The sequence below is a fragment of the Oncorhynchus nerka genome, linkage group LG14, assembly GCF_034236695.1.
Source record: "Oncorhynchus nerka isolate Pitt River linkage group LG14, Oner_Uvic_2.0, whole genome shotgun sequence".
In the NCBI taxonomy this organism is placed as follows: domain Eukaryota; kingdom Metazoa; phylum Chordata; class Actinopteri; order Salmoniformes; family Salmonidae; genus Oncorhynchus; species Oncorhynchus nerka.
In genome coordinates, this window is record NC_088409.1 from 30585865 (window position 1) to 30607561 (window position 21697).

A 21697-nucleotide genomic window follows, 5' to 3' on the forward strand; every position below is an offset into this window, starting at 1 on the left:
CTAACGGCAAATTGTTGCATTCTTGTTAATGTTTTCCTGTTTTTTATTTTTTATTTTTTTAATGAATAAGCTTTTCATCATATCCCCCATTAGCACAAAATACATATTTGTCAGCTTTCAGTACAACATTTCAACCACTAGCGGATGTGCATACACATGGTCTAAAGCTGGCCCTCCAACCCTGTTCCTGGAGAGCTACTCTCCTGTAGGTTCACTCGAGGTTCACTCGAAACCCAGTTATAACTACGCCGATTCAGTTTATCAACCAGCTAATTATTAGAATCAGGTGTGGTAGATTAGGGTTGGACTGAAAACCTACAGGACAGTAGCTCTCCAGGAACAGGGTTGGAGAGACCTGGTCTAAATATTGCAGGGAGATGAGCACATTCTCAAACTTTTGTGTGAAAATGAGAGCACGTACATTGTGGGGTATATTTTGTACGTACACACAGTTTATAAATGAGACCCCAGGGTATCCCAGCTCTCACACAGTCCCTCTCACCCCTTCCATCTCTTTATATTAACCCTCTCTCTCTGTGAAGTGAGGGTAAGACATTTCCATGAGGAGCGGAGGCTCAGCTAAATGGACAAATTAATGAAACACGCATCACGGCACACCTCAATGACACACTCACACGTTTTTCATCAGCTTCCTCTCCTCCTCTCATCTCATTTAACATCCCCTCTCACTCGCTTGCTCACATCACACACTTACGCATACATTTCCCCCCCCCTCTCACTCCTTCTCTTTCTCCCTCTCAGCAAGATCACTTGGCCACTGAGACCCGTTGCCGTGGAAACACCTCCCATCGGAGCTGGCTACATTCCCTGTTACTGTAGCAACTGGCTCCCTGCAGAATTTCAAAACACGCTACTTGGTCCCTCTCCTTTGCTTGCTCTCACTGTGTCTGATAATTGTGTCTCCATGTTTGCTTAGTGATATGGGCTCAGTAGGTCACTGATGGCTGGAGGAATGGTTGGTTCGGCATGTTTAGCATTGCCAGCTGGTTGTTGTTTAGTTTACACATCCATTCATTTGCCCGTCAACGTGGAAGTATGCATTTGTTGGGAAAGACAACATCGGAAAAATGTTTTCAAGAATTCTGTCACGAGGGCCTCCCGGGTGGCGCAGTGGTTAAGGGCGCTGTACTGCAGCGCCAGTTGTGCCATCAGAGTCCCTGGGTTCGCGCCCAGGCTCTGTCGTAACCGGCCGCGACCGGGAGGTCCGTGGGGCGACGCACAATTGGCCTAACGTCGCCCGGGTTAGGGAGGGCTTGGTCGGTAGGGGTGTCCTTGTCTCATCGCGCACCAGCGACTCCTGTGGCGGGCTGGGTGCAGTGTGCGCTAACCAAGGTGGCTAGGTGCACGGTGTTTCCTCCGGCGCATTGGTTCCGGCTGGCTTCCGGGTCGGATGCGCGCTGTGTTAAGAAGCAGTGCGGCTTGATTGGGTTGTGTATCGGAGAACGTATGACTTTCAACCTTTGTCTCTCCCGAGCCCTTACGGGAGTTGTAGCGATGAGACAAGATAGTAGCTACTACAACAATTGGATACCACGAAATTGGGGAGAAAAAGGGGTACAATTCAACAACAAAAAACAAAACAAAAAAATAATTCTGTCACGGAGCTGGTGTCAGTCCGTGCATGATATTATGACTGCTTACCCCGGGCGATGGTATGCTGTTTCTAGCTAACCTGTTATTAGAGAGTGTGCATTTATAAAATGTCCATGGAAATACCTGCACATGCCTTTTGGTCATTTCCTGTCTTTATTTCACGCCAGTGATATTTGATTGGTCAATATTGGTATGTTCCAGGTGGGAGGATATCCCAGGTACTATTTAAGCCTCGTCATTTATGTAACTGGCAGACATGGGTAAGGCTGGTATACTGCTGGTTCAGGCATGATTGAGGCCTGCGTTATTTGAGTTTAATGTATTATTTTTTTTATTTTGTTATCCCCAGTTTATGGTACCTATCTTAGTCATCGTAATTTTTGTTGTATACATATACACAGTGTAGAGTTTGCCACCCACTCTCCTGCACATTAAATAAAAGTCCTCCCCCTGGACATTGCACTGGTACAACTTGTCTGCCTCCTCTCTGAAACCTCCATCTTAAGAGTGCCTCCTTTACAAATTCCTAGAAACAATTGGCACATCATCAAAATAATTGAAATAATTAAATGCAATTGACTAACTAAAATGTATCACCAATCTCTGAACAGAAATCTCCCATCCAAACAGCCTATCAGAGTTCTGCATGCGTAAGAGTCATGTTAATAGGAATCACATCAATGATTCAGGCCTCAGGTCCAGACTAATGAGTAGTAGAGGACACTAACAGAGTGGAGGATAGATCTGTTTAGAGCTCATGTTTCACCAACACTACTGATAAACAAACAAACTCATAACAGTCTGATTTGCTGAGCCTCAAATCAAATCAGATATTTCTTCTTCCCCGGTCTAATCACCCTGCTCTTCCCAGACGTGAGCCACTGGTCAGAGCCACTCCTGATGAACCATTAGATTACCCAATCCCTTATCTTGTGTCAACATCCCTTCTGTTCCCCCTGCCCCAGGGCACTGTGGAATGACAACGCATCTTGCTTCAGAACAGGCTGTGCCTCTCTTTCCTTATTTGTTAATCATCCTCGCCTTCGATCTTCAAGTCTGAATCTGTTCTACTGACAGCTGCTGTGATGTGCCACCCACACACACACACACACACACACACACACACACACACACACACACACACACACACACACACCTCGTCTTGTATGACTCAACACCTGTACATTTCCTTGACACAGTCATTATCATGGAATCCACACTGCCACCCCTATCACCATGTTTGAACTGACTGCAGGTGACTCACCCTGTAGTGGAGGTAACACTCCACCACATGATAATAGCACAATAATATCAGTCACTCCACCACATGGTAATAGCACAATAATATCAGTCACTCCACCACATGATAATAGCACAATAATATCAGTCACTCCACCACATGGTAATAGCACAATAATATCAGTCACTCCACCACATGATAATAGCACAATAATATCAGTCACTCCACCACATGATACTAGCACAATAATATCAGTCACTCCACCACATGGTAATAGCACAATAATATCAGTCACTCCACCACATGATAATAGCACAATAATATCAGTCACTCCACCACATGATCATAGCACAATAATATCAGTCACTCCACCACATGATACTAGCACAATAATATCAGTCACTCCACCACATGATCATAGCACAATAATATCAGTCACTCCACCACATGATAATAGCACAATAATATCAGTCACTCCACCACATGATAATAGCACAATAATATCAGTCACTCCACCACATGATAATAGCACAATAATATCAGTCACTCCACCACATGGTAATAGCACAATAATATCAGTCACTCCACCACATGGTAATAGCACAATAATATCAGTCACTTCACCACATGGTAATAGCACAATAATATCAGTCACTTCACCACATGGTAATAGCACAATAATATCAGTCACCTCACCACATGATAATAGCACAATAATATGAGTCACTTCAATTTTTGACATAAAGGTCAACCATACAAAATTGAGTACACTATACAATTCAGATAAGGCTACGTACAACCCTACATGCACTAGTCCTTTAACAGTAGGCTATGCAATTTAGACAAGGCTACATATCACCATGTTACATGCTGTAGGGCTACAACGATCACTGTGAGAGGCTTGACACCATCTCTCCACTCAATCTGTCATCTGTCTGGAGCCTGTCACTTCCAGACACAGCACAGGGCCTCTTAATATGAACACCGCATTGTGTTATTGCTTTCCTGCTATTCCCCCTCTTTAAATCACAGTTAAAGAAATGGTTTGAGGGCTGGCATCTTGTCGTGACGCAAGATGGAAAAATAGGCACTGCGGATAACAGGCCGGGAATAGTGTTATGAAACCATGCCAAAATGACATGTCCTGTCTTGTACTGCCCCGGTATGTGTGTGTAACTGCATGTCCTGTCTTGTACTGCCCCGGTATGTGTGTGTAACTGCATGTCCTGTCTTGTACTGCCCCGGTATGTGTGTGTAACTGCATGTCCTGTCTCTGTGTGTTATTTCAGCCTGTGCAGCTCTAGTGAGATAATGTGTTGCAGGGTGCAGTCTGCTGGTCTGTCTCTGTGTGTGTTATTTCAGCCTGTGCCGCTCTGGTGAGATAATGTGTTGCAGGGTGCAGTCTGCTGGTCTGTCTCTGTGTGTGTTATTTCAGCCTGTGCCGCTCTGGTGAGATAATGTGTTGCAGGGTGCAGTCTGCTGGTCTGTCTCTGTGTGTGTTATTTCAGCCTGTGCCACTCTGGTGAGATAATGTGTTGCGGGGTGCAGTCTGCTGGTCTGTCTCTGTGTGTGTTATTTCAGCCTGTGCCGCTCTGGTGAGATAATGTGTTGCAGGGTGCAGTCTGCTGGTCTGTCTCTGTGTGTGTTATTTCAGCCTGTGCCGCTCTGGTGAGATAATGTGTTGCAGGGTGCAGTCTGCTGGTCTGTCTCTGTGTGTGTTATTTCAGCCTGTGCCGCTCTGGTGAGATAATGTGTTGCGGGGTGCAGTCTGCTGGTCTGTCTCTGTGTGTGTTATTTCAGCCTGTGCCGCTCTGGTGAGATAATGTGTTGCGGGGTGCAGTCTGCTGGTCTGTCTCTGTGTGTGTTATTTCAGCCTGTGCCGCTCTGGTGAGATAATGTGTTGCAGGGTGCAGTCTGCTGGTCTGTCTGCACTCCAGTCCCTCAGTAGATTAAACATGAGTATTATCTCATTTCCTCAGGCCATCAAATCCCTATAGACTGTCAGATGGGGGAGAAGAATGGTTGAATCATTCAGACGATCTGTAAAATGAACCATATATCTCCGGGCCTGGAAACCTCCATTTGAGCTTCTTGTCCTTTCTGAACTTATTTTTTTGCAGACAGTAGACCAAAAAATATCCAATTTGTCCTGTGGAGCTAGCGTGAATATTGGCTGGTGTGTGCAGCTGAGAGCTTGGCCTCGACCATGGTGAGCTGGGGGATGAATGAAAAATGGAGCCGTCTCAGTCTCTGTCGGAGTCCTATTGTCACAGATTAAATACCTGAGACTTTTCATTAGCTGTTCCCTTCCATATCGTACCTACGTCTGTCACCTTAGCCATTACCCCAAAAGGTCTGAACATCTTGACAAGGTTGTAGGTGTCACTATAACATGTTTACAACCATGGTATCATCGGTCCATACATTACTTCATGGCAATACAGTAAGAGGATATCTATCTGTCAACGCACTCTTTTTTTGGTGTAAAAATACGTGCTATGGCAATTAGAGATTTCTGTTGTGAGAACATACTGTATGTGGAGGATATTGTCTCGTTGGAGGTATGAAACATGTACACAGACGAGCAGCAGTGAGATCTGAAGAGGTTGGGTGACGATGTGTGTTGAGAGAGAACATAGAGGAGAGAGAGGTAGAGAGACAAAGAGAGAACAGGAGAGAGAGTGGGTGAGAGAGGTAGAGAGAGAGAACGGAGAGTGGGCGTGGAGGATGAATATTTCAAGAGCAAACATATTGTATGTGTAGAAAAAAACCTGGAGAAGAGCTGGTGTACGGTCAGGACCCACTCTGAGGCTGGGAGGGGAGGACAGAGGGAGGAATGGGGCTGGGGTGGGTTCTGGGGAGGAGTGAGTGCGTGACAAGAGTTCTAGAGCTCAATCCAACAAGCAAGAGCCCAAACCTTTCCAAGACCGTCAATAATTGATGCAGCTGCCGCAGCGTGCCATCTTTTTAAAGCAGTGAGTGTGAGTGCCTGGATAGTGTGTGTGTGTGTGTGTGTGTGTGTGTTGGATTACCCTGCATGTGTCTGGGCTGTTTGTCTGTCAGCATGTGTGGAGGTGTGCGTGTCATTGAGGTGCATTGTGTACCCACGATCCCTTTAGTATTCATGTGAGCATAGGAAGGAGGAAATTAGTAGCTAGCTCACCCGCTTCACACCACCTCACTCCCTGCCACCAGCTGCTGGGTTTGCCCTAGCTACCGCTGTGCCATGCTGCATCCCTCTGCTGCTAGAGATGGCAGAAAGCAGGGCACTGACACTGATCCAGACATCTCCCTCTATGCCAATCAACTCCACCTATCCAACAGTGTGTGGAATGTTAATGCACTGCTGATCAGCCTCACCAGACCCTCTGAAATCCTCCCCACACCCTGTCAGCCAGGCCATCCTCCTCCCCACCACTCCCTGTCAGCCAGGCCAGCTTCCTCCCCACCCCTCCCTGTCAGCCAGGCCAGCTTCCTCCCCACCCCTCCCTGTCAGCCAGGCCAGCTACCTCCCCACCCCTCCCTGTCAGCCAGGCCAGCTACCTCCCCACCACTCCCTGTCAGCCAGGCCAGCTACCTCCCCACCCCTCCCTGTCAGCCAGGCCAGCCCCACCTCCCCACCCCTCCCCAGCCAGGCCAGCTACCTCCCACCCTGTCAGCCAGGCCAGCTACCTCCCCACCCCTCCCTGTCAGCCAGATCAGCTACCTCCCCACCCCTCCCTGTCAGCCAGGCCAGCTACCTCCCCACCCCTCCCTGTCAGCCAGGCCAGCTCCCTCCCCTCCCTGTCAGCCAGGCCAGGCCAGCCTCCTCCCCACCCCTCCCTGTCAGCCAGGCCAGCTTCCTCCCCACCACTCCCTGTCAGCCAGGCCAGCTACCTCCCCACCCCTCCCTGTCAGCCAGGCCAGCTACCTCCCCACCCCTCCCTGTCAGCCAGGCCAGCTTCCTCCCCACCACTCCCTGTCAGCCAGGCCAGCTTCCTCCCCACCCCTCCCTGTCAGCCAGGCCAGCTACCTCCCCACCCCTCCCTGTCAGCCAGGCCAGCTTCCTCCCCACCCCTCCCTGTCAGCCAGGCCAGCTACCTCCCCACCACTCCCTGTCAGCCAGGCCAGCTACCTCCCCACCCCTCCCTGTCAGCCAGGCCAGCTTCCTCCCCACCCCTCCCTGTCAGCCAGGCCAGCTACCTCCCCACTCCTCCCTGTCAGCCAGGCCAGCTACCTCCCCACTCCCTGTCAGCCAGGCCAGCTACCTCCCCACCCCTCCCTGTCAGCCAGGCCAGCTACCTCCCCACCCCTCCCTGTCAGCCAGGCCAGCTACCTCCCCACCCCTCCCTGTCAGCCAGGCCAGCTTCCTCCCCACCCCTCCCTGTCAGCCAGGCCAGCTACCTCCCCACCCCCTCCCTGTCAGCCAGGCCAGCTTCCTCCCCGCCACTCCCTGTCAGCCAGGCCAGCTTCCTCCCCGCCACTCCCTGTCAGCCAGGCCAGCTACCTCCCCACCACTCCCTGTCAGCCAGGCCAGCTACCACCCCACTCCCTGTCAGCCAGGCCAGCTTCCTCCCCACTCCTCCCTGTCAGCCAGGCCAGCTACCTCCCCACCACTCCCTGTCAGCCAGGCCAGCTACCTCCCCACTCCCTGTCAGCCAGGCCAGCTTCCTCCCCACTCCTCCCTGTCAGCCAGGCCAGCTACCTCCCCACTCCCTGTCAGCCAGGCCAGCTTCCTCCCCACTCCTCCCTGTCAGCCAGGCCAGCTTCCTCCCCACTCCTCCCTGTCAGCCAGGCCAGCTACCTCCCCACTCCCTGTCAGCCAGGTCAGCTACCTCCCCACTCCCTGTCAGCCAGGCCAGCTTCCTCCCCACTCCTCCCTGTCAGCCAGGCCAGCTTCCTCCCCACTCCTCCCTGTCAGCCAGGCCAGCTTCCTCCCCACTCCTCCCTGTCAGCCAGGCCAGCTACCTCCCCACTCCCTGTCAGCCAGGCCAGCTTCCTCCCCACTCCCTGTCAGCCAGGCCAGCTTCCTCCCCACTCCTCCCTGTCAGCCAGGCCAGCTACCTCCCCACTCCCTGTCAGCCAGGTCAGCTACCTCCCCACTCCCTGTCAGCCAGGCCAGCTTCCTCCCCACTCCTCCCTGTCAGCCAGGCCAGCTTCCTCCCCACTCCTCCCTGTCAGCCAGGCCAGCTACCTCCCCACTCCCTGTCAGCCAGGTCAGCTACCTCCCCACTCCCTGTCAGCCAGGCCAGCTACCTCCCCACTCCCTGTCAGCCAGGCCAGCTACCTCCCCACTCCCTGTCAGCCAGGCCAGCTACCTCCCCACTCCCTGTCAGCCAGGCCAGCAGGCCAGCTACCTCCCCACTCCCTGTCAGCCAGGCCAGCTACCTCCCCACTCCCTGTCAGCCAGGCCAGCTACCTCCCCACTCCCTGTCAGCCAGGCCAGCTACCTCCCCACTCCCTGTCAGCCAGGCCAGCTACCTCCCCACTCCCTGTCAGCCAGGCCAGCTACCTCCCCACTCCCTGTCAGCCAGGCCAGCTACCTCCCCACTCCCTGTCAGCCAGGTCAGCCTCCAAAAACGTATCCATGCGTCCCAGTGCCATTATGGAAATGTCCTGTTGCAGTCCAGCCCCTCCTCACCCTCCTCTTCACTGGCTCTCTGCGTGTGTGTGCGCGCACATGTGTGTGAATGGGTAATGACTAGGCTCAGTGCTATGGCCTGCAGGCAGTGTCCTTCCTCCACTTTCCCTGGGCCACCTATGAATACATATACAGTACATGACAGAGATTAATATCTGCCTTTCAAGACACCAGGGCCAGAGAGCCTGTGGGTTTAGAGTTTCTCTTAGCACCAACTATGTGCCTTCTACTCCCCTCCTACCCACCAAGCCTATATCGCCACTCTCTCTCAGTAAACTGTCTCCTCTCCCTCTCTGTCTACTCTCTCTAGCCTCCCCCACTCTCCCTGACTAATGGAGGTCTCTCTCGCTCTCAACACGGAGGACAAATGTTATCACTCCACAGCAGATGTCTCACGGGCAGCTCTACTGAAACCTCCTGCTGGCTTCAGCAGGGACCAGCCAGACCCACAGCTCTCTTTCGCTTCAACATTTTACAGCAGAAATTTTGCCAATTAGGCTTACCAGGCCTAGCATTTAGGATGGGAGACCTTGGGTTGAAGTGATATCTCCAGCCTGCCAGAAGTTCTGACATGCAGGCAGGCACAGGATCCAGATGTGATCAGAGTAGCTATGGATGTACTGTATGCCTCACACTCCCTCTCTCTCTCCACACGTTCCCCTACCTCCTAAACATGCACACACAGTTTTAGGGAATCTTAGTTCCCATTCGTGCTGCACCCTCCCAATCGCCCTAGCTGTTGGATTTGCATGAGTCTCCCGATGGCCATTCGTACTTCGTGATACCATGCATGCACTTCCTTGAATGTCTGTCACGGCACGAATAACCCAGGTCGCTTGTTTAATGGCACATGTGACCTTTTCATTTAGCTGTCACCACTGGTAATGGCTTGATTGCTGAGGCACATTTCCAGCAATTATTTTATCTCACGCCTTTCCTTTCATTGTGCCCAGGTTAAATTTCACAATGACTGTGCAAGATTTTGGATCAGGTCCTTGTTATGTGCTTTTCCCTTTAAAACGCTTGGAAAGAGCACAATAAAGAGAGGAGAAGAAAGATGGGATCCAATAAAATGGTACATGTCCTCTGGCACAGGCACAGGCACACGGCAGAGCAAAGCACAAGGGAAACCATTAAGGAAACCTGATTATCTCCTGGCTCGGAAATTAATTAAAGGAGAAAGAAATACAGACAGAGAGAGCTGCTAGTATCCTGTAACCGTTTCTACATATCCATAGCACTGCAGTCACGGGCAGGGGGAGTGGAGGGGTGAGCGTCTGTGTTCCAACACAAGGCCTGAAAATGCTGAGGGGGGAGGGGGGGGGGGACATGCGCAGCAATTTAGCAACTCCCTGTATCCGTTTAATCTTCTTCCTTCTCTTCTAAACATACCCCATTATCATTCTTCCCCTTCCTCCCTCATAAATTGGAGTGCATATGAGACCCGGAAAGCTGCGTTTCATGGCTCTACCAATGGCCGGCAGCTTCTCCGGCCTCCCTGGGTTCCAGTGGCCTTCTCTGCAGTCATTTATTTCCCCCAAAGCTTGCGGTTTACTGTACTCCTGTTATTTATTTATTTTACTTTTACCCCTTTTTCTCCCCAATTTGGTGGTATCCAATTGGTAGTTACAGTCTTGTCTCATCGCTGCAACTCCCGTATGGAATCGGGAGAGGCGAAGGCCGAGAGCCACGAGTCCTCCGAAACACGACCAAATCAAGCCGCACGGCTTCTTGATACAATGCCCGCTTAACCCGGAAGCCAGCCACACCAATGTGTCGGAGGAAACACTGTACACCTGGCGACTGTGTCGCGAGAGCGCGATGGGACAAGATCATCCCTGCTGGCCAAACCCTCCTCTAACCCGGACGCCGCTGGGACAATTGTGGGTCTCCTGGTCGTGGACGGCTGCGACAGGGCCTGGACTCAAATCAGGATCTCTAATGGCACAGCTAGCAACTGCGATTCAGTGCCTAGACCACTGCACCACTCCGGAGGCTTGTACTGTACTCAAATATATGCACGGGCAGATAACAAAACCTGCTCATTCCTCATCATTAATACATCACTTGACTCTGACACTTCAGCTTGAAACAAAACATGTCTTTGAGGAAACGTTCATCATCATTACCATCTTTCCATTTTCAGGCAGGTGGAAGTAGCATGAGGCTGAAGTGCTGTTATAAACAGAATCTGTCAATGTTTAAGATCATCAACATAATCTTTTTATAGCAGTTATTGTCTGTCAGAGTCATGACACACGCTGTGTTATTGTAGGGAAGGTGACCTCTGCTTGCCTAACTACCAAAACTCCTTGCTCCGGCCAAACGCTACGCCACTAGTTTCTTCTCTGCAATGAGTCCGATCTGAGTACCTCCCCTACAATTTCTAGAATGTTCTAGAACATCTGATTGGTCATTCTAGACAGTCTGATTAGTCTCAGAAACTGGATAGGTTGGGCCCAAGGATTTATTTATTTATATATATATATATATACACACACACATATACATACACATGACTGATAGGGGGTGCTGTGTTGACACCACCGTGCCTCCATCATGGCACTCCCCCACCATTATAAAAATATTTTGAAGATATAGAAATGCATTTTTTAATGTCTACAGACACCTTGATGGAGACACCCTAATGCATACTTTTAAATTACATTGTGAGCTAAACATAAAACATTTCAAATAAAAATGTATTAAAACAAATCCTTAAAGTACTTAAAAAAAATTATGTTACTGTCCCCACTACAACAACAAAAATACATGTAATTCTGTCCTTGAAAATTGTATTGAAATACTGTAGAATTCCATTGATTCTTATGGAGGACTGCTCCTACTGGGGAGTGCCAATATGGCAGACAGGTGACTTCAAAGCCTCTCAATGGTCAATACATAGCAACAGCAATCCAGGGTTGGGCCAGAGACAAAACACAGGTGGGTAAAGCAACATTTTGAAAATTCATCATCGTCTTTGATACTCTGATTGGTTAGAGATGATCCAATCACTGATGGCTTTGTTTTGTACAACACCCCTCATTTTGATGTCACCACAAACAAATTGAGATTGCAGTCTCAGACTGAAGTTTTTAGCGAATGAAGAATTCAGTTTGAGTCATCAGGCAAGACCTATGCCAAGTTGTCAATTAACAAAACAATCTCAGAACTGCAAGTGGCACATGTCATTGCATCCAAGGTGGCTGAGGTTAAGGCACATAGGACAGTATAGATAAACTATCAAAGTATCATGCTAGGAGTGTCACGCTACTGTGTCAGCTTCATGGACACTGAAGTGAAGTAAACAGTAAGAAAATGTATTCTACAATGCACTGTTCCCTGCTTGTAACACAATACACAGTAAGAACATCATACACAGTATGGGAATAGCAATCAAAATGGAGAACAAGGACAGAGAGCAGAAGTACATATTGCATAATGGTTGTGTTTCAGATAGGTAAATGTTGACTTTGCCCTTGTGCTTTGAAACTCTAATGCCTTCGTTCTCTTACATTTCGTTCTCTGTAAAAACACCAAACACCATTTGTACTGCACCCTAAAGCCATTACATGATACAGACAACAGTTTGCCTCCATCTCATTTACAAAGGCATTATTAGACTATAAAAAAATAGAATAGTGCCATCTACCAGCAATGCATTAAGTGGAAAAGATCAGGCCGCAGCAACGCAAAATTGCCCAATTTCAACATTTACCACGGAAATGGTGGCAAAATTCAAGAACCATTTTTAACACAGCGAATACCAGGGTGTTAAGCCAACAAGCCAGCCCTCTTCAAAGTGTAATCTGGACTGTAAACCTTCACATATCTGCAGGTCTCCTTGTGTAAACCTAAGCATGGTTCCTCAGCATACAGCAGTAATCCCAGTAATGCTCTTACAGCAGTGGAATAATTCCACAATGAAGGGAACAGGTTTATGGCTAATAAAACGCACTGTGAGCAACCAGCGCCGATGGTTAATAAATACACATGCTAATCCTCTTAACATCTTCAGAATAAATCCTTACACACCCCCACTATGATGATTACATGCTTTCTACTGACTGGAGATTGGGATTTCTAATACCTTCCAAGGGCATAATGTACAGTTGGTAGACAGTATATGGATAGATAGAGTGAGATTATTCATGTGAGCTAGTTCTTACAGAGGAACAGAGAGCTTCTCCTCTAGTCTGCCTACGCCCTTACAATGCAACAGAAACAAAGAGAGGGAACAACTCAAACTTCTATTCCCAGGTGGGAAGTAAGCTTGACCCGCACTGTAACTCCAGCTGAGGCTCCATGAGTCACTGCTCACGGCCCACTCTCCCCTGCTTTCCACCCAGCACGCCCTTCTGCCATTTTATACCTCCCCTCCACTCCAGATCCCCCACAGGGAGCCTGGCCTCCCTCATTAGCTGTGGGGCTGAAGGCCTCTGGGAGCTGGGTGAAGGCGGCGTCTGGGTCTAGTGGTCCCTGGAAGTCACCTCTGACGCATTGGCACAGCTCGGTGGTGGGTGGCACAGGCTGAAAGGGCCCATGATGGCACATATCAGTCTGGAGTCTAGACCTTCACAGGTGTTCTATATAGAATAGCCAGATATTCTATTCTGCACATGTGCTATGGTTTCCCAATTAGCCTAGGGAGTGATTTGATCCTCTGTGGACAAGGTTAAATGTTATGTCTAAGTGTTAGCACTTTGAGATACACGAGCCGTTATATAAAAAGGTAAAACAGTAGAATAAAAAATAAAATGACCCCATTCAAGTAACACAGCAAGGTACTAACAATTCAAATGTCATGATTTTGAGTTGGGAAACTAAAATAATTGGGTCTATTCTAGTGATCCATGGGGGAAATGGAAGAGTCATAGTCTGGAGAGTGCAGTGCTATGCAGTGGTAGATCTCATTAAAGTCTGCTGTCAGTGATAGCAGTATGGTGGGAGGGCAGAGTGACTGATGGCTGCCTGGTCATTACATTGATCTGGCCCCAGAACAGTCTGTCTGTCAGAGACTCTTATCTACAACACATGAAGCATGGTGAGATAGAGCCTGCTGAGCTGACCTGAGAACAGCCATTTGCATTTTTTCTTCTTAATTCAGTGCAGTGACAAGATGGAGATTAGTAGTGGCTCAGGCCTCAGCCTTAGTTCATTCTACATCCTGCTATACAACATGTAGTCGGATCAAACTTAGATCAAAGATGACCCCATATCAAAGCAGGAGGCTAAGGTGTAGGCTTACAGAAAGATCATTTGCACTCATTAAAAAAAGAAACAAGGGTGTAAAATGAAAAGCACCACATTTCACAATCAATACAGAATTTCTCTCTCTTTCCCCTGGATTCACAGTGGCGCAATAAAGGTTCAAGCACAGGCCTCCACTGCAGATAAATCTTATGCATCCGATGCAAGTCCCAGATTCAAGACATAGCCTGGAAAAGACTGTACATTTTCATTAAAATAGCAGGTGTGATGCTACTCTCTCTCTGTAGGCAGCCGGGAAAGGCCTACTGCGTTCTCTCATTCAGCATTCCTAGCATGGGCATCATGACAAAGCAAGCAGGCAGCCAGTGGGGCTCCTCTACAGCCCCCCTACCTTCTATACTGATGGTATAAGGCCACCATTACATTCATGGCTCTGTGATGTTCAAACAGCACTTGATTGTGTATTATTTCGATAGACTTGCAGGCCTATAATAGCATATACCAGTCTATGGCCTACTGATATGATACTAACAAATTAGATGTTGCTGTTGCATTCTTCATTTTTTCCCAATTAGACCAGAATAAAAACCAACAAAAAACAATGACCCCACCCCAGGCTATGAAGACGTTCAGTACATTTATCTCTTTGTTTATCAAGGGTAGATCCCAGATGGTCTCTCTCTCCTGCTCACTAAAACCATGGGGAGAGGCTGACATACAATAGCCCAATACAAAATAAATGTATTGGCTTGAATACTTGGTTGGCACGACCAAATGTCTACAGATATCTTCTGTATTTCAATAATACAAATTTGCTAATTGGACAATAGCATTTATTCTGCGTAGGTAGGTTACTGAGCGTTCCTTCTTGTTGACGTGTCATTTATCATCTGACAGTCTGTGTGCGCATTCATTTGCTAATTAAATCTGTCCAAGATAACGGTGCGCGTCAGCAAAAAGGATACGAATTGATATTCATGACATGAGTGATATAGATATGAACATTTACACCCCCACTTCGAGCAAAACGCATGTTTATACAACAAATATAAAGCAACAATGTGTTTATCATAGAAATGAAAGATACTACTATTGGGGCTTACCTCGACATTTCCCCACATGCAATGGGACAATACGGCCATCAAAATGGGTAACACTGTATGTCCCATTTTCACTCCTTCTTCTTCCGTTTCTCAATTGGAACGTTTTTTCTTTATAATCTGAATTGATTCCCAAATACAGTTAAATCAGATACTATTATGAGCTCTGTTCTGTTTGGTGCCTGCCTCCGATATCTCCTGCGTCTGCGTCCGTGCGCACTTGCTCTCTCCAATCGCAGTCCAGACTATTATGTGGCTGCAGCCTGGCTCTCAATGCCCATCTACGAGCTTGTATTGTACCATGGACTTTCCTCAAAGCGCCAACATTTTTAGATTAACTGCGGTTTGATTTGGTAGAGGGAGACACCCAATGGATATGAATGGGAAGTGCAGGCAGTGGATAGAAAATGGTCGATCTATGAAACTGCCTGAGCGTTTCATAATATGCGTCACGAATTCAGTTACAGCAGTTGTGAAAGAGGCAGCGTTCATGTGCTAGTCGGAACTAGGCAACTTTGAAATGTCCGAGTTGGGATTGGGAGATTTGACTTCGGAAGAGTTACATGGTGTGTTAAGTGGGGTGTCCCACCCTTTCAGGCTGTTGGCCTGAAGTAGGACTAAATAGATTGAAATAGTGGAGTATGGTATTTATTTTATTTTTAGGTAGGGTATTGTTTTTATTTTATTATTTTTTAGCAACGTATAAGGGAGTTATACTCCAGTCTAGTAGGTGACGGTAATGCAATATTTATTGGATGGCAACCGCCGTTAAACCTCATCAAAGAAGAAAAAGAAGAACGCACCCTAAAAACACAATAACCTTCCAATTCACAATGATGTAATTGATCACAGGCCGGTTTAAAAAATGCACGAAACGTTGGGTGTTTTTTTTCCGTAGTGCCTGTTTGATTGAATTGCAGTGTGTTTTTACGTTGTAAGTATGGTCGGTTCCAAAAAATATTTCCTGGCCCAAGCATTCAGCAATGGACCCAGTCATTCATCATACGAAAGATAAAAACATTCCAATCCAAATACTGTATTTGGTCAATAGGTGGCACACAAGGTAAGCTAATGGCCTCGTTCTCTACGTGAGGGCTATCAGTGTCTTCAATCACTTCAATACTGTATTGGCGATTTTTCTACTACTACACAATATTTTTCTCAGCGTTATGAAGACGTGATATAGACCTATTTGTTATAAAACGTTGCTATCGAGAAGATATATATGTTTTTAGCCTACATACATATAGAGCTGATATAACAGAACCGCGCCTGTTTACACAAACTACTTCTAATTTAAATGTTCTGTAAAATCGCAACTTCCTGATCTCACCTGGCGTTCTGGCCATTTTACAAGGCTGCACCAGGTGGGGGCGTGGCTAAATGTCGTGGGTGTGGATGGAAAGGGTCAGTTTCAAGGTGTACAATTGTTGACTGAAACAAAGACCTCAGCCACGACAACCATAAAGTTTTCACACCTTTTAACCACAGGATTTGAGTCATTGAAGGAATTTACCAAAGGGACCGTTGCTACTTTTGATCAACATTTGAATGAATCTCCCTCACGCGTTGATTTGAAACTTCTTGGACCCCAGGGAGGGAGGACTATAGTCCCGTGCATTTAAAGTGTCTAAATCGTTTTGTTTGATATAACTTTCTACCAACTGGATTTAACGCTGAAGTAATTGAAGAACATGAATTCCGCAAGATTTGAATACGAGGTAACTTTTTGTTTTTGTGGAAATGTTGTGTAAACCAAACAAATTAGAAATGTCGGAACAACGATGTAACCAAGTCGCGCATGCGCCATTGCTGTCACTTTAGCATTTTCACAGTTGTATTGTTGTTAGAAATTTCATCTGAAATTCTATTTCACAGACAAATGCATAACGTTTAATTCCAGTCACCACCATGTTTCTGTAAGGTCCACCTGTCAAACTCCGCCATATACGCAAACCTACTCCAATTGACTTTTAGTGACAACATACCACAAGTAAACACTTCAAGGAAGTACGTTGCTTTCTCACTGGCCTTCAGGTTATCCCAGTTAATTTGAAACTTGTATAGTTAACTTTTATGTAGGGTAATTATTCATGATCATATCATTTGAAGATGGATGGGCATAATAACATTTTAAATAAAGGTTAAATCATTTAAAAATAAAAATTAGATTTGTTTTGAATGCAATGTCTTTTGAATGACTTAAGCAAAAATTGTGTTGGAGGAAGAAACACAGGATAGGATATGTTATTTTAAAATATCCTTTATTTAAACAGGGAAGTCACATTAAGAATTACATCTGTTTTCCCAGATGAGCCCTAGATAGCATGAATGAAACACCTGTAGACTAGTTAGCAGCGACCCTCCCCATCTTGACTGTCTGGATATTTCTCCAACCTTATGTTAATTTAAAGACCGTAAACACTTTGATAAGAGAGACACATGACAAGTGTAAAGGTATCAATTCATGGTATAAGTCACATCACTCTAATTAATATGTCAGCTCTGTGTACTCGATCTCTCCCTCACTGGTCAGGGCGGACATATTGATTTCATATACCTGCAGTGTTCAGTGATCACAAACTAATTTCATGTCCCTGCTGTACTAAGGGCAGGCACCGGCCCCCTGGTAACAGTACATAGTATTGAGTCCCCACTCCCAGCCCAGACCGTGCTGCCCCAACTTCCAGGTATTCTGATACCCTGTGGATCCCAGACTTGTCCTGACTTGATCCCCCTCCAGCCTCGCTGCTGCTCACCCACAGAGGAAGACTACTGAGAAGAAAGTTAGTCGCTGCACAGAGGAGTTTAGAGAGGGGGGGAGGTAGGTTTCTCTATGGTATACCTCTTTCACACACTATACATTTTGATATTATTCTAAATGTTGGCTTTGATGTTTATACACTCACATAGTCATGTTGATTAAAAAGTGAGGGTTGAGAAATGCTACATAGTTTTGAGCTCAGTCAAAAATGAAACGCAAACAGGTTGGAGTTCTGAAAGAACATGCACTTTTTAGGGACCAGAAATGGATATCATATTTGTAAGGGAAAGGAACAACAATTCTGAATACTTGCTGGTATACTGAATAATATGATCTGTTTTCCCTGAGTGTCCTGATGAGATGGGTGCTTGTGCAGTTCATTCATGCTTCGGAATGTAGTCATAGTTTTCCTGGTTTGTACAGTATGCATTGTCATAGTTCTTGGACTGTCTCTAGGTTTCCCGTAACAAATACAGAAATGATAGTAAAAACTCTGTCACCAGAGGTCTTTAGTTAAATATTAGCTACACATAGAAGAGCTGGATTAAGTATTGTCTGTAGAATTGGGTCATGGAGATGTCCACACAGATATCCTGGTTGTCATTGATATGTTTCCAGGTTACACAGTAAGTTACTAAATGCAGTAGCTTTTCATTAGTTGTGTCTAAGGGAAAATATTCCTTTGCTTCCACAAGTGTCGTTAAGAGCAGTTCCCTGATGAACACGTACACTACCTGACCAAAAGTATGTGGACACCTGCTTGACAAACATCTCATTCTAAAATCATGGGCATTAATATGGAGGCTGCTATAACAGCCTCCACTTTTCTGGGAAGACTTTCCACTAGATGTTGGAACATTGCTGCGTGGACTTGCTTCCATTCAGCCATGAGCATTAGTGAGATTAGGAGTGGATGTTGGGCGATTAGGCCTGGCTCACAGTCGGCGTTCCAATTCATCCCAAAAGTGAGGTTGAGGTCAGGGCTCTGTGCAGGCCAGTCAAGTTCTTCCACACCGATCTTGACAAACCATTTCTGTATGGACCTTGCTTTGTGCATGGTGTCATTGTCATGCTGAAACAGGAAAGGGCCTTCTCCAAACTGTTGCCGCAAAGTTGGAAGCACAGAATCATCTAGAATGTCATTGTGTGCTGTAGTGTTACGATTTCCCTTCACTGGAACCAAGGGTCCTAGCCTGAACCATGAAAAACAGCCCCAGACCATTTTCCTCCTCCACCAAACTTGACAGTTGGCACTATAAATTGGGGCAGGTAGCGTTCTCCTGGCATCCACCAAACCCAGATTAATTTGTCAGACTGCCAGATGGTGAAGTGTGATATATCATTCCAGAGAATGTGTTTCCGCTGCACCGAACTCCAATGGCGGTGAGCTTTACACCACTCCAGCCGACTGCTCAGCCATGGCAACCCTTTTCATAAAGCTTCAGACGAACAGTCATTGTGCTTATGTTGCTTCAAGAGGCAGTTTGGAACTCGGTAGTGAGTTTTGCAACCGAGGACAGACCATTTTTACAGGCTACGAGCTTCCCCTTCTGTGAACTTATGGTATACCACTTCGCAGCTGAGCCAGTTCTGCTGCTAGACATTTCCACTTCACAATAACAGGACTTACAGTTGAACGAGGCAGCTCTAGCAGGGCAGAAATTTGACCAACTGGCTTGTTAGAAAGGTGGCATCCTATGACGGTGCCATGTTGAAAGTCACTGAGCTCTTCAGTAATTGCATTCTACTGCCAATGTTTGTCTATGGAGATTGCATGACAGTGTGCTAAATTTTATACAGCTGTCAGCAGTGTGGCTGAAATATCAAAATGCACAAATGTTTAAAGCGGTGTTCACCTACTTTTTTAAAGAAATAGTGTATATCTTTTTATGTATGGGACAAAAAAGTATTTAGTCAGCCACCAATTGTGCAAGTTCTCCCACTTAAAAAGATGAGAGAGGCCTGTAATTTTCATCATAGGTACACTTCAACCATGACAGACAAAATTATTTTAAAAAATCCAGAAAATCACATTGTAGGGTTTGTTTATGAATGTATTTGCAAATGATGGTGGAAAATAAGTATTTGGTCAATAACAAAAGTTTATCTCAATACTTTGTTATATACCCTTTGTTGGCAATGACAGAGGTGAAGACTTACAGAAAATGTTCGACAAGGTTTTCACACACTGTTGCTGGTATTTTGGCCCATTCCTCCATGCAGATCTCCTCTAGAGCAGTGATGATTTGGGGCTGTTGCTGGGCAACACGGACTTTCAACTCCCTCCAAAGATTTTCTATGGGGTTGAGATCTGGAGACTGGCTAGGCCACTCCAGGACCTTGAAATACATACGAAGCTACTCCTTCGTTTCCCGGGCGGTGTGTTTGGGATCATTGTCATGCTGAAAGACCCAGCCACGTTTCATCTTCAATGCCCTTGCTGATGGAAGGAGGTTTTCACTCAAAATCTCACGATACATGGTCCCATTCATTATTTCCTTTACACGGATCAGTCGTCCTGGTCCCTTTGCAGAAAAACAGCCCCAAAGCATGATGTTTCCACCCCCATGCTTCACAGTAGGTATGGTGTTCTTTGGATGCAACTCAGCATTCTTTGTCCTCCAAACATGACGAGTTGAGTTTTTACCAAAAAGCTCTATTTTGGTTTCATCTGACCATATGACATTCTCCCAATCTTCTTCTGGATCATCCAAATGCTCTCTAGCAAACTTCAGACGGGCCTGGACATGTACTGACCAAATACTTATTTTCCACCATAATTTTCAAATAAATTCATTAAAAATCCTACAATGTGATTTTCTGGATTTCTTTCCCTAATTTTGTCTGTCATAGTTGAAGTGTACCTATGATGAAAATTACAGGCCTCATCTTTTTAAGTGGGAGAACTTTCACAATTGGTCGCTGACTAAATACTTTTTTGCCCCACTATATATATGTTGGCAGCAGCCACTCTATGTTAGTGATGGCTGTTAAAGTCTGATGGCCTTGACATAGAAGCTGTTTTTCAGTCTCTTGGTCCCACCTTTGATTCACATGTACTGACTTTGCTTTCGGGATGGTAGCGGGGATAAACCGGCAGTGGCTTGGGTGGTTGTTGTCCTTGATGGTCTTATTGGCCTTCCTATAACATCGGGTGCTGTAGGTGTCCTGGAGGGCAGGTAGTTTGTCCCGGTGATGCTTTGGCCAGACCGCACTATCCTCTGGAGAGCCTTGCGGTTGTGGGCGGAGCAGTTGCCGTACCAGGCGGTGGTACAGCCTGACAGGATGCTCTCGATTGTGCATCTGTAAAAGTTTGAGTGTTTTAGGTGACAAGCGAAATTCCTTCCGTCTCCTGAGGTTGAAGAGGCGCTGTTGCACCTTCTTCACCACGCTGTCTCTGAGGGTGGACCATTTCAGTTTGTCAGTGATGTATACGCCGAGGAACTTAACTTTCCACCTACTCCACTGCTGTCCCGTTAATATGGTTGGGGGGTTCTCCCTCTGCTCTTTCCTGAAGACCACTACCATCGCCGTTGTTGTTTTTTTTTTACATTGAGTGAGGTTATTTTCCTGACACCACACTCACTTTGTCATTATGGGGTATTGAATTCATTTTTGAATAAATGTACTCTGTTTTGAATTCAGGCTGTAACACAACACAATTTGGAATAAGTCAAGGGTTATGAATACTTTCTGAAGGCACTCTATGTTATCCACCTTAGTATCGGGGAATGATGTCATAGTCCTGATTTGTGCTTTGTCATTTCCTCAGTTACCAATTTAGGATTTCCTGTGTGAATCCTCTTGAGTATTTGTATTTATTATGCCATCAGCTTCTTTTCCTGGTGTCCATCCAAATTAAGGAAGTTTTATACAATTAAAAAACATTACACAACAGATACACATTGTGTCCCCTCAGGCCACTACTCTACAACCACATATCTACAACACAAGATCCGTGTGTACGTGTGTGTGTATAGTGCATATGTTATCGTGTGTGTGTGTATGCCTGTGTGTGTGTCTTCACAGTCCCCGTTGTTCCGTAAGGTGCATTTTGATCCTTTTTTAAAGTCTGATTTTACAGCTTGCTTAAGTTACTTGATTTGGAATAGAGTTCTGTGTAGTTATGGCTCTATGTAGTCCTGTGT

The 21697-nt window shown here is 46.4% G+C and overlaps 2 protein-coding genes across 4 annotated transcripts in view; one reads left to right on the forward strand and one right to left on the reverse strand.

The window, feature by feature from the left end:
• Positions 1–15048, reverse strand: part of LOC115140872 (amyloid beta precursor like protein 1-like) — a 59560-nt gene extending 44512 nt beyond the window's left edge. For both annotated transcript variants that reach the window (XM_065027963.1, XM_065027962.1), the window contains exon 1: positions 14789–15048. In XM_065027963.1, coding sequence (XP_064884035.1) covers positions 14789–14854 — 66 coding nt within the window. In that variant the 5' untranslated portion in view covers positions 14855–15048. The remainder of the gene's footprint in view (positions 1–14788) is intronic.
• Positions 15049–16125: 1077 nt separating this feature from the next.
• The window catches only part of st14 (ST14 transmembrane serine protease matriptase), a 32216-nt gene continuing 26644 nt past the window's right edge, over positions 16126–21697 (forward strand). Inside the window, exon 1 of one of the 2 annotated variants that reach the window (XM_029679230.2) lies at positions 16126–16506. In XM_029679230.2, the coding sequence (XP_029535090.1) occupies positions 16480–16506 (27 nt within the window). In that variant the 5' untranslated portion in view covers positions 16126–16479. Of the gene's footprint in view, positions 16507–17519; positions 17610–21697 lie in introns of those variants that run through there. The other variant, XM_065027964.1, reaches the window with a different exon arrangement.